Raw genomic sequence first — 13,624 nt, 5'->3', positions numbered from 1 at the left:
TCTGATATTGCATCACCAAAAAACAGCCAATCACAGCCATTTCTGATATTGCATCACCAAAAAACAGCTCTTCATGCCCCAACACAATCTATACAATCTAAACCTATATTGCAGTGTACATGCCCCAACACAGATCCCCATTGCAGTGTACATGCCCCAACACAGATCCCCATTGCGTACTGTACATGCCCCAACACAGATCCCCATTGCAGTGTACTGTACATGCCCCAACACAGATCTATATTGCAGCGTACATGCCCCAACACAGATCCCCATTGCAGTGTACATGCCCCAACACAGATCCCCATTGCAGTGTACTGTACATGCCCCAACACAGATCCCCATTGCAGTGTACATGCCCCAACACAGATCCCCATTGCAGCGTACAGTACATGCCCCAACACAGATCCCCATTGCGTACTGTACATGCCCCAACACAGATCCCCATTGCAGTGTACTGTACATGCCCCAACACAGATCCCCATTGCAGTGTACAGTACATGCCCCAACACAGATCCCCATTGCAGTGTACAGTACATGCCCCAACACAGATCCCCATTGCAGTGTACTGTACATGCCCCAACACAGATCCCCATTGCAGTGTACTGTACATGCCCCAACACAGATCCCCATTACAGTGTATCCGCTGGGCTCTCGGCCCTGTCTCAGGCTACTGTACAGTAATATTATGAATTTAACGTACTGTAACACCTGCAGTGTGTAAGTGAAAGTGTCATGTTGTCCCGGTAACGCGATTTCCTGTTCTAAACAAACAACCTGCAAGTGGCATTATACGTATTGCCTCACCGTGTTGTTTCTTTCAAAACGAAAATAAATTAATTTTTAGGGGTAAAAATCACTACCATGTCGAGGCGTTTATGTAAGCTTCTGGTGTACTAAAAGGAAACATTCACGCTAGCATGAAAAAAAAAAGTTTATAATGTAACGGCAAGCTGGCATAATCTATGATTACATGAAGTTAGCTAATGTCAACCGATGTCAACTCGTAAATTAATTTTCGCAAAAATGTGGCTTTTTCTGTAAAACAATAATCTGGCATAGGATTTCACATTGTGAATTTGGTTTGTTTAGAACAGAAATTTTGGTTGCTAAGGAAAAGTGACATCACACTTACGCACTCTATTGTACTGGATACTCTTTAAGCACTAAGGGGATACACACTTCCTCTAAACCAATGAGGAGGCCGTACACACTTCCTCTAAACCAATGAGGGGGCCGTACTCACTTCCTCTAAACCAATGAGGAGGCCGTACTCACTTTCTCTAAACCAATGAAGAGGCCGTACTCACTTCCTCTAAACCAATGAGGATTGTTGTACACACTTGGGCAACAACAGTGCTAATACACTGGAGATGTCAGAGATTCCGTACTCTATATTTCAAGTCAGACTGGCATTAAAATGAGTTTGAAATTGTGTGTGTATCCATTGTGTTAGGGTAAAATAACCACTTTATTTATTTTAAGTCACTGCATCTGTGAGGGTTACAGTCCAGCCTATGAGGATGTACTGAAGATAATGTAGTAAATATCAGTCATGCCTCTAAGAGGGGGGCAGGGGCCTATGAGGATGTACTGAAGATAATGTAGTAAATATCAGTCATGCCTCTAAGAGGGGGGCAGGGGCCTATGAGGATGTACTGAAGATAATGTAGTAAATATCAGTCATGCCTCTAAGAGGAGGGCAGGGGCAGGTTGGAATTTCATTTTTGAGTCCTGTTGTCCTACTTCTGGCAGATGAGCTTATTAGCCATCTCCCCCAGAGATGAATAAGAGACTATATACCCTTCTTATCTGCCCCATGAGAGACTATATACCCTTCTTATCTGCCCCATGAGAGAATATATTAGAGACTATATACCCTTCTTATCTGCCCCATGAGAGAATATATAAGAGAATATATACCCTTCTTATCTGCCCCATGAGAGAATATATAAGAGAATATATACCCTTCTTATCTGCCCCATGAGAGAATATATAAGAGAATATATACCCTATAATCCAGTGATGGTGCTAGCCTGATCAACTAGCCTATAGCTCCCAAAAGTCACCAAAGAAGGCAGAGATCAGGCCTGATCAGGTGCATGGTAGACGCTACTGATGTATGCTAATGTGTGCATTATTAGAGAGATGTGCTGGTCATGTATGTAAGTTAAAGCTGATATAGATACAGTACGTACTGTATATACGGGTCATAATGAATGAATGAAACTTTTCATGAAAAATGAATGAACTCTAAGAAAAGTGAGTGAGTGAGATCACCCAATATCCTCAGGGCCAGATTGAGGGTACAGTATACTGTATACTGTTCTATGAGGTAGGCGATGCATTTGATATCAGATCCAGTTATTTTCCTGCCCATTTTAGTCACCCTGTCCAGAAAGTTTTTCCAGAAAGCACTGGATAGCGAAAGTCACCACACTCTGAATAAAAGTTAGTGACAGGTTGCAGCGGAGGGGGACTTCTCCTGAAATCAATCACCATATCTTATGTTTTTGAAAGTTGTGAATTTTGATTGCACCAGACGTGTAAGTGGTCAACCTCATACCTGTAGTCCTATATATGTGCATATATGTGCGTTAAAGCTGATAGAGGTGTACAGATCATACATGCGTTATAGCTGCTAGAGGTGTACAGATCATATACTGTACATGCGTTATATGATAGAGGTATACAGATCATATACATGCGTTAAAGCTGATAGAGGTGTATAGATCATATACATGCGTTAAAGCTGATAGAGGTGTATAGATCATATACATGCGTTAAAGCTGCTAGAGGTGTACAGATCATGCGTTATATGATAGAGGTGTATAGATCACATACATGCGTTAAAGCTGATAGAGGTGTATAGATCATATACATGCGTTAAAGCTGATAGAGGTGTATAGATCATATACATGCGTTAAAGCTGATAGAGGTGTATAGATCATATACATGCGTTAAAGCTGATAGAGGTGTATAGATCATATACATGCGTTATAGCTGATAGAGGTGTATAGATCATATACATGCGTTATAGCTGATAGAGGTATACAGATCATATACATGCGTCATAGCTGCTAGAGGTGTACAGATCATATACATGCATTATATGATAGAGGTATACAGATCATATACATGCGTTATAGCTGATAGAGGTATGTATTGTACAGATCATATACAGTGGGGAGAATAAGTATTTGAACCCATGCTAAAGTTGACTTTAAAAAGGAATATAAAATCATCGTTTGACAATTGATCTTAATGCCTTAATTGAAAAATTAGTAAAAATCAAACCGCTAAGGACACCAATTGTCTTTGTGATTGAAGAATGTATCATAAATAAATAAATGTTCTTCCTTAAATACAGGGGAGGGGCATAAGTATTTGACCCCTATGTTCATTTCCCATATGAGCAGTAGGACTTTTTATTGTAGGCCTATATGTTTCTATTTTTAAAGGCCAGCTATTTCATGGATCCAGGATACTACCGTATGCATCCTGATAAAGTTCCCTTGGCCTTTGGAATTAAAATAGCCCACATCATCACATACCCTTCACCATAGCTAGAGATTGGCATGGTGTACCCACATCATCACATACCCTTCACCATAGCTAGAGATTGGCATGGTGTACCCACATCATCACATACCCTTCACCATAGCTAGAGATTGGCATGGTGTTTTTTTCCAGTTAGCCTATTAGCCTGGCTGATGCTCATTGAGCTCAATGCAAATATATGTGCGTTATATAGCTGATAGAAGCTGATAGAGATATACAGATCACATATGGGCGTTATAGCTGATAGAGATATACAGATCACACATGTGCGTTATAGCTGATAGAGATATACAGATCACATGTGCGTTATATAGAAGCTGATAGAGATATACAGATCACATATGGGCGTTATATAGAAGCTGATAGAGATATACAGATCACATATGGGCGTTATATAGAAGCTGATAGAGATATACAGATCACATATGGGCGTTATAGCTGATAGAGATATACAGATCACATGTGCGTTATAGCTGATAGAGATATACAGATCACATATGTGCGTTATATAGAAGCTGATAGAGATATACAGATCACATATGTGCGTTATAGCTGATAGAGATATACAGATCACATATGTGCGTTATAGCTGATAGAGATATACAGATCACATATGTGCGTTATAGCTGATAGAGATATACAGATCACATATGTGCGTTATATAGAAGCTGATAGAGATATACAGATCACATATGGGCGTTATAGCTGATAGAGATATACAGATCACATATGGGCGTTATAGCTGATAGAGATATACAGATCACATATGGGCGTTATATAGAAGCTGATAGAGATATACAGATCACATATGTGCGTTATAGCTGATAGAGATGGCCAGCAGGGCGTTGTTGGATTATTTTCTGTGTGTGTGTGTGTGTGTGTGTGTGTGTGTGTTGGGAGATCTCTCCTTACTGTATCTCTACCTGGTGGATCAGCCCTGCCAGCCCGCTGGACTCTGCCTGCTGGCCCCGGAGGAGTGCACTACAGTGGGGGCTGGCGCCGGAGAGGAGAGACGATCACGACCCTAAACATGCAGTACCGCCAGCTGCCGCCAGGGGTGGCGCTCCAACCCAACACACTCAAGTGACACGCTGAGATTTAAAGAGAGAGAAAGGGGAGGGAGAGGTGGAAGGAGAGAGAGAAAGAGAGAGAGAGGGGAGGGAGAGGGAGAGAAAGAGAGTGGGAGAGAGAGAGAGAGAGAGAGAGAGAGAGAGAGAGAGAGAGAGAGAGAGAAAGAGAGGGGAGGGAGAGGGAAATTTTTATTGTCAATGAGAGCGCGGGCGCCGCCAACAACACACGGGAGAGACGGGGGCACAGAGCGCGCGTGCAGCGGTGATATCAGTTACCGAGCATCTCACGAGACAAACCAGGGACGTCTGAAAGAGTCTCGCGGCGGGCACAGGACGCGACACATCGGCAGGATTATTAATGATAGCTTTCTGCTCGTGAACTCTAACCGGTGTCTCAGATGCGTGTGGAGCTCGCGCTCCTCGCCGAGGGCACGGATTCCATCGCGCGCGGGTGAACCATGCGGTGGCTGTGGATATTAACTTTGGCCGTCACTCTAAACAAAGGTAAGATACACACACATACACACACACACACACGCACGCACGCAAATGCGCGCTCTCGAGCTGACCACCAGACCTGTCAGTCAGCGCGCTCAATCTTCCGTCATGAGATGCCCCGTATATCTCACACACTGCCTGCTTCAAAACCACCATTCTTTATGGGCACATTTGGACAGATGTGTGTGTGTGCGTGTGCGTGTGCGTGTGCGTGTGCGTGTGCGTGTGTGTGTGTGTGTGTGTGTGTGTGTGAGTGTTTGCAACCTTCTGAGACAGGGCTTGTGCTGTTCAGTAAAGTGTTGTGTGTGTGACGGAGGTTTCTCTCTGGCTGCGCTTCATTTGATTTCAATCAAAGAGCTCAATGTAGCTATTCACAACTACTTCACAGCATTCACACATGATCGTGTATGGTATGTCTGTGTGTGTGTGTGTGTGTGTGTGTGTGTGTGTGTGTGTGTGTGTGTGTGTGTGTGTGTGTGTGTGTGTGTGATTGAGGCAGACGGGGAGAGAAAGCATTTTAAGTGATGGATTTTCTACGACCTTTACCTTGAATTGATCACAATTATTCATACAATTCCCTAGACCCCCCCCTCACACAGAGAGAGACAGAGAGAGAGAGAGAGAGAGAGAGAGAGAGAGAGAGAGAGAGAGAGAGAGAGAGAGATAGATGACTGGCGCGTGCCCTGTACCTCTCAGTATGCAGGTCGAGTTGGCTCGAGCACGGGAAGGATTGGCGGGAGTGGCGGCGCGAGAGGTGATACAATTAACGTGTCAGATCACCAGATAAACCCCGCACTGTCTGAAGTGTTGTGTGTGGGTGGGTGTGTGTGTTGTTATGTCTGAAGTGGTGTGTGTTGTCATGACCCGGTAGCGACGACAGCCGCCAGCCATTACCTCGCGCTTCTGTTCGCTCTATTCACGTGCCCGAAGAGCGGGAGAGGGTGAAGCCCGCGGGCTACGGACGGCGGTGTCCGTCAATTATGTCGTCGCCGGTGCCGCTGTTGCTGCTCGTGTCTCTCGGTGGCCACTCGTGTTGCTGAGGAGATTCCAGGGCCACCTCGTGCAGCGTGAGTGGCTCGCGGCTCCTCGGCAGCACCTGGCGTAGACCTGAGCGACCGTAACAGCGCGTGAAAGCTGTCCCTCACAGTCGTGCTCGGTGTGCGTGTCGGTGGAGAACATTGCCTCGACAGCTCGTGGTGAGCCGGCGGAATGCTGAGCGTGCGTCGCGTTGGGATGATAGCGCGACTGATGATAGCGCGACTGACGCGTTTTTTTTTTTCTCTTTGTGTTCCTTCGATGTGTCGCGCTGAACGCTGCCGCCCGATTCACTCTTTAACATCAGCTCAACTGTGTGACGTGTCAAGTCATCATACACAACCCCCCGCCGTTCTATAGCAACGGCGATATATATTTTGTTTTATTATTATTATTTTGTACATTTTCTAATTTGTGTGGCTGTGTGTGCGTGTGTACGGTAGGCTATGTGTGTGTGTGTGTGTGTGTGTGTGTGAGAGAGAGAGAGAGAGAGAGAGAGAGAGAGAGAGAGAGAGAAGAGAGTGAATGTGAGAGAGGTGTAGATGCATTTATTGAAATGTGTGTGTGTGTGTGTGTGTGTGTGTGTGTGTGTGTGTGTGTGTGTGTGTGTGTGTGTGTGTGTGTGTGTGTGTGTGTGTGTGTGTGTGTGTGTGTGTGTGTGTGTGCATTTAGTTGAGGGGGAGGCAAATTCGTACCCCTAATCAGGACATCCACAGGGAGCAGCACATACACATACACACACACACACACACACACACACACACAAACATGCTCTGTTTCAAACATGCTCTCCCTAACACTCTCCCCTTTGTTCAACACACTCAGAGCCCTGCTCACACACTGTTCCCTTCACACACATACACACGCACGCACGCACGCACGCACGCACGCACGCACGCACGCACACACACACACAGACACAGTGCATACTTTACTAGCATGACCATTTAAAAGAGGGTTGTGTTGCCAAAGCCAAGCACGTACTGTAGACACAAACCCACTGATGCCATGCTATAACAGACCCATGTGTGGACACAAGCACATGGACTGAACATGCAATGGGCAATGCTGAAACCAGTCAGTTAACCAGCCAGTCAGTTAACCAGCCAGTCAGTTACAGTAACCAGTGCACTCAGTCAGTTAACCAGCCAGTCAGTTACAGTAACCAGTGCACTCAGTCAGTTAACCAGCCAGTCAGTTACAGTAACCAGTGCACTCAGTCAGTTAACCAGCCAGTCAGTCAGTTAACCAGCCAGTCAGTCAGTTAACCAGGCCATGACTTCACAAGTTCCCTGGGTCAGTTATTCTACCAGCAAGTTAACTAATACACACACACACACACACACTAACTCATCAATCTAAGAACAGCAATTTTTTCAAGTAAATTAAATGATAAATCAAAACAAATGAGAATATGACTTATCACTCAAAAGAGATGAATTATGAATGATGAATCAGAAGAGCCTCTCTTTGCTGTCAGAGGTACAAAGCAGAGACAGATCTTTCCTTTACGTAAGTACAGGCCACCACAGTCTTGCCATAGAGACAGATCTTTACCAAGTACAGGCTACCACAGTCTTGCCATAGAGACAGATCTTTACCAAGTACAGGCTACCACAGTCTTGCCATAGAGACAGATCTTTACCAAGTACAGGCTACCACAGTCTTGCCATAGAGACAGATCCTTACCAAGTACAGGCTACCACAGTCTTGCCATAGAGAAAGGCTGGTCCAAAAGGCAGCAGATCTGTGGTCGGTGAGGTGCAACAGGGTGCACTTTGTGCCAAGAGTTTGACCAGATGAGGAACGGCGGATGATGTTCTCCGCTTCTCAGGTACAGTGCTGCACTGTGGGGGCATGTGTGAGCAGATACACTGGGGGGGGGGGCATGTGTGAGCAGATACACTGGGGGGGCATGTCTGTGAGCAGGTACAGTGTACACATGTCTGTGAGCCCCTAGTGTTCATGCCCTGTAGCTGCCTGGCTGCTGTAGCTGTTGAAAGTACCCGACCAGGTGACAGTGCTTGTGTTGAGTACTCAGGTTACAGCGCTTGTGTTGAGTACAGCGCTTGTGTTGAGTACTCAGGTTACAGCGCTTGTGTTGAGTACTCAGGTTACAGCGCTTGTGTTGAGTACTCAGGTTACAGAACTTGTGTTGAGTACAGCGCTTGTGTTGAGTACTCAGGTTACAGTGCTTGTGTTGAGTACTCAGGTTACAGCGCTTGTGTTGAGTACTCAGGTTACAGCGCTTGTGTTGAGTACAGCGCTTGTGTTGAGTACAGTGCTTGTGTTGAGTACTCAGGTTACAGCGCTTGTGTTGAGTACTCAGGTGACAGCGCTTGTGTTGAGTACTCAGGTTACAGAACTTGTGTTGAGTACAGCGCTTGTGTTGAGTACTCAGGTTACAGTGCTTGTGTTGAGTACTCAGGTTACAGTGCTTGTGTTGAGTACTCAGGTTACAGCGCTTGTGTTGAGTACTCAGGTGACAGCGCTTGTGTTGAGTACTCTGAGGCTTGAAGAGATTTATGGGGAAAGAGACGGACTTCTCCATAGCAACCATAACATGAGGGACAGAGACGGACTTCTCCATAGCAACCATAACATGAGGAACAGAGACGGAGTTCTCAATAGCAACCATAAGGAACAGAGAGGACATCTCCATAGCAACCATAACATGAGGGACAGAGAGGACTTCTCCATAGCAACCATAAGGAACAGAGAGGACTTTTCCATAGCAACCATAACATGAGGGACAGAGACAGAGTTCTCCATAGCAACCATAACATGAGGGACAGAGACAGACTTCTCCATGGCAACCATAACATGAGGGACAGAGACACCAAGACACAATGCCTGAACTCCTGACCTCATGGTTGGACTATTTGATCTGTTGTATTTATTTGTATGTGGCTTTGGACAAAGGCGTCTGCTAAATAACTATAACCATAACCATATAACCATAACCATAAACTGTACCTATGTATATGTGTGTGTGTGTGTGTGTGTGTGTGTGTGTGTGTGTGTGTGTGTGTGCGTGCCTGTGTGTGAATGAGAGAGAGAGAGAGGGGGGGGGGGGTGTACACATAACCTTTCCTGTTACTGTATTGCAATGTGTTGCTTGCTGTTGTTTATTATTAGCAGGGTGTGTGTGTGTGTGTGTGTTGGGATGGGGTAGGGCTACATGAGAGAGTGTGTGTGTGTTGGGGCTGAGAGAGAGAGAGAGAGTGAGAGAAAGAGAGAGAGAAAGAGCAAGTGTGTGTGTGTGTTGGGGATGAGAGAGGAGAGCGAGAGAGAGAGGGATGACTGTAGAGGGAGAGAGAGAGGGAGGAAGGGAGACGAGGAATAACTGCAAGAACAGAAGGAGTGTGTGTGTGTGTGTGTGTGTGTGTGTGTGTCTGTGTGTGTGTGTGTGTGTGTGTGTGTGTGTGTGTGTGTGTGTGTGTGTATGTGTGTCTGTGTGTGTGTCTGTCTGTCTGTGTGTGTGTATGTTGGGGATGAGAGTGAGCAGGGATGAGTCAAGTTGTTTTCTTTTCATCAGCCAACTCTGTTTTTCATTCATTAGTTCTATCATATACTCACCCTCCTACACACACACACACACACACAGAGAGAGAGAGAGAGAGAGAGAGAGAGAGAGAGAGAGAGAGAGAGAGGCAGGCAAACAATTCATTTAAACATGAACACAACGCCACATTATACGGTGCCTATAAAAAGTGTTCACCCCCTTGTTATTTTCCCTTTTGCTGCTTTTATGAATGGAATCAATTTTGATTTTGCCTTTTTTTAACAATTATTTACAAATCTCCTCTGTAATGGCAAAGGTGAAGTAAAATTCTACAAAACAATGTTAAAGGGATATTCCGCCATTTTTGGAAATACGCTCATTTTCCACCTCCCCTCGAGCAAAACAATCGATATTTACCTTGTTCCCGTTCATCCAGCCATTCTGTGAGTCTGGCGATACAACGTTTAGCTTCAGCCTAGCATAGATCATTGAAACGGATTAGACCATTAGCTTCTCGCCTGCTAGCTTCATGTTTAAAAGTGACTAAGATTTCTGGTAATTTTTCCATTTAAAACGTGTCTCCTCTCAAGTTAGAAAGTGCAATAAGACCAACTGAAAATGAAACCTGGCGTTTTTCTAGGCTGATTTGACATGGAACTACATTCTCCTCTGGCGTAATAATCAAGGCAACTTGCAAACTACTGGCACTACTACTGCTTGCTGTCTATGGGGACTATTTTCAGATGCTGCATACGATATCACTGCGCCTATGGTACGTTTGCAAGTTGCCTTGATTGTTACGCCAGATGAGAGTGTAGTTCCATGTCAAATCAGCCTAGAAAAACGCCAGGTTTCATTTTCAGTTGGTCTTATTGCACTTTCTAACTTGAGAGGAGACACGTTTTAAATGGGAAAATTACCAGAAATCTTAGTCACTTTTAAACATGAAGCTAGCAGGCGAGAAGCTAATGGTCTAATCCGATTCAATGATCTATGCTAGGCTGAAGCTAAACGTTGTATCACCAGACTCACAGAATGGCTGGATGAACGGGAACAAGGTAAATATCGATTGTTTTGCTCGAGGGGAGGTGGTATATGAGCGTATTTCCAAAAATGGCGGAATATCCCTTTAATGAACTGAAAATACAGTATATAATGCAAAATTGATGGTGAATGTGTGTAGTATAGCCATATAATGACACCTGCGTGTGGAGCGTCCAGTCCTTGGTCAGTCAGTATCCTGGCTCCTTGGTCAGTCAGTATCCTGGCTCCTGGCTGGCGCCAACTGGATTTACAAAGGAAAGTGGAGATTTAACTGGACATAATGGCCGTAGGGACTTCTCTTCCAGAGGGGCTGGCAGGCGGACAGTTGGTAAGTGTTCTTAACAGTCTTCTGTAATGAACCGCGGCTTCGATAGCTACGTTGTTGGTACTTTGTTTTATGTGTAGATGCTGAGCAAGCTGACAAGGTTTGGTGCTGTTTTGAACCACATTACTGGTTACTAAATCTTTGGAAAGTGTTTGGCTCACGGCCCAGAGCTAATCCACTGTTTGCGATTCTGGGCTAGTGTGCTAGCACTGTAGTGCGCAATCAATGAAAATACTAATAATCTCTACGGATTATTTGATGCGTTTTAAATGAAAGTACTAATAATCTCTACGGATTATTTGGTGTGTTTTCATGCCGAAAAAGAGCCTTGGGTCAATTTTCACCGGAGTCACAATTTAAACTTTCCTACTTGCCAGATTTGACCAATCTTCCATAGCCTAAGTCCAGCCCTGCACACGCCTGGACTCGAACCCGCCAAACAGCAGCACCTCGGATCGGCAGTCGAGCGCGCTAACAATCCAGCTAAAAGCCCAGCAGCACACACACACACACACACACACACACACACACACACACACACACACACACACACACACACACACACACACACACACACACACACACACACACTAACAATCCAGCTAAATACGCACAGCTAAGCTAGCTGGCATCCGTTACACTCTTCGTTATCTTCCTGCTTGTTGACATCTGATCATGTGTTGTATTATTTCATGATCACTAAACACTTGATTCCTTCTAATGTCATGTCATTCAATATTCTACACTTATGATTGAAGTATGCTGTTCAGCCGTTCAGGCGCTCATTGCCTGACAAATTACAGCGTGCTTTTTTTTAAATCACAGCGTGCTCAATTTTAAGAAAATTATCATCTTACTACTGACATGTAGCCTCAACCTAATCAAATCCTATTTTTCGCGGCACCAAGCATGCATTTGAAGATCTCACTGCACGCAATTGGATACTGCTATGACCAATGTTTACTCTGACTGATTCTGGACTTCGAGGCAATTGAATAACACTACGACCAAAAACGAAAGTTGTAGCGCTGTCATCGTCGGTTTGGCTCGCCCACTGGTTGGTTTCCCCGATGCCTGGGGCAAAAGTAACATGCATCATTGCTCATCGCCAGTAGCCTGGGCGTTCCCATACTGCTTTGCGCGCAATTTCATTCACACTGAGGCAGTCTGGAAACTACCGTACTGCCCTAATTTTTGCCTGAGATAGGGGACCAATCACAGAACAGGGGGAAAGCAAGACGATGTTAAGCTATGCACACAGACGCATTTGATAGACATCCGTGGTGCCCAATGAACGGATCTTGGCATATTTTCAAATATGAGAAAATGAACGTTTGGTTGCCAGACCACGTCTCATTTGAGAAGTGGTAGGTGCTAGCCAGGCTACATTGCTAGAGTATCTTGTGGACACAATTCCAATTGTGCTCTCACGAGAACTCTGGATTTCCAGGGTATCATCTGGCTGCAGAGCTACAGTAATTACTCTGTTAAAGGAAAACTATGCAGGATTGGCGATTTCATCGCCGGTTTCGCTTTCACTTTTCGTTTTCGCTCATTTTATGCTTGCATATTTCTCTGCAGAGCTTCCCCTACAGCTTTAGCGTGTATATTTTACAAAACTACTCAATTGGTCAGTCTGCCGTGCCTTTTCATGAGACTTCACATGACGCTTCCTGGAGTAGAGCATGGGTGCGTGCCCGAGGGCTCCTGAAGTTGCAAGCGTGGTTCTACCACTACATTAGGGCGGCCGAAAAAAACATTGTTCGACCGGTAATGACTCATTTAATCATATATAACAGTATGGAACAAATTTATTAACTGAAAAACGTCGCATAGTGTACCTTTAAAGTTTAGTGATTTTGTTTTTTAAAACGGAGGTGATGATGACAAAGTTTACAAGGTGCAAAAACCGTTTAGCTGCGCTATAGATGTCTTTTCACGGTCTCTTTCATCTGTTGGGCCCGTGACGTCACGTGGGACTTAGACAATCCCTGCCTGCCTTGAAAAGGGCTGTTCACACTCGATCCCGACCTGACAGAGCTTGAGCAGTTTCGCCGAGAGAAACGGAGTAAAGCGGCAGCATCCAGATGTGCACGCCTGATTGAGCTCCATGTTTTAGTTGTGAAGGGGATGAATATTTACTGTACGCAATTGCTTATTTTGCATTATTACACTAAAGAGTTTTTCATACCATAAAATAGTATTTCCAAAATCAATTCAGTGGTTCATCAAGTCGTAACAGGGTGAACAGCACTTCTGCATTCACTTTGCGGCCCTCTTGGCTATAAACACACTATGTAACTTTACCAGATCGGGTAGCGGATCTGTAGTTCGATGGAATGAGACATAAGACACTACAAATTTGACTTGCTTTGATGGCGCAATACATCAAACTTTCAAAATCGTGCAACATACTCTACCTTTCTGTGGACATCGTTATTTGCTGGATAAACAAATAGCGTGCGTGCACAGAAGAAAAGTGCTTTAGTGTTGCTTTAATGAGTTGATATCACTTTGTTGAAATCTGCTTTCACCTTGACATAACAGGGTGGATTTTTTTTGTAAATTATGGTAAAGAAAAGGCCA

General features: G+C 44.7%; 1 protein-coding gene across 1 annotated transcript in view; it reads left to right on the top strand.

The window, feature by feature from the left end:
* The first annotated feature begins 5,006 nt into the window (after positions 1–5,006).
* kirrel1b (kirre like nephrin family adhesion molecule 1b) overlaps positions 5,007–13,624 on the top strand; it is an 87,604-nt gene continuing 78,986 nt past the window's right edge. Inside the window, exon 1 of the mRNA XM_062515635.1 lies at positions 5,007–5,135. Within this exon, the coding sequence (XP_062371619.1) occupies positions 5,090–5,135 (46 nt within the window). The 5' untranslated portion in view covers positions 5,007–5,089. The remainder of the gene's footprint in view (positions 5,136–13,624) is intronic.

Source organism: Sardina pilchardus, chromosome 2, assembly GCF_963854185.1.
Source record: "Sardina pilchardus chromosome 2, fSarPil1.1, whole genome shotgun sequence".
Taxonomy (NCBI): Eukaryota; Metazoa; Chordata; class Actinopteri; order Clupeiformes; family Clupeidae; genus Sardina; species Sardina pilchardus.
Note: the sequence above shows the minus strand (reverse complement) of the source record. Positions and strands in the feature narration are given on the sequence as shown.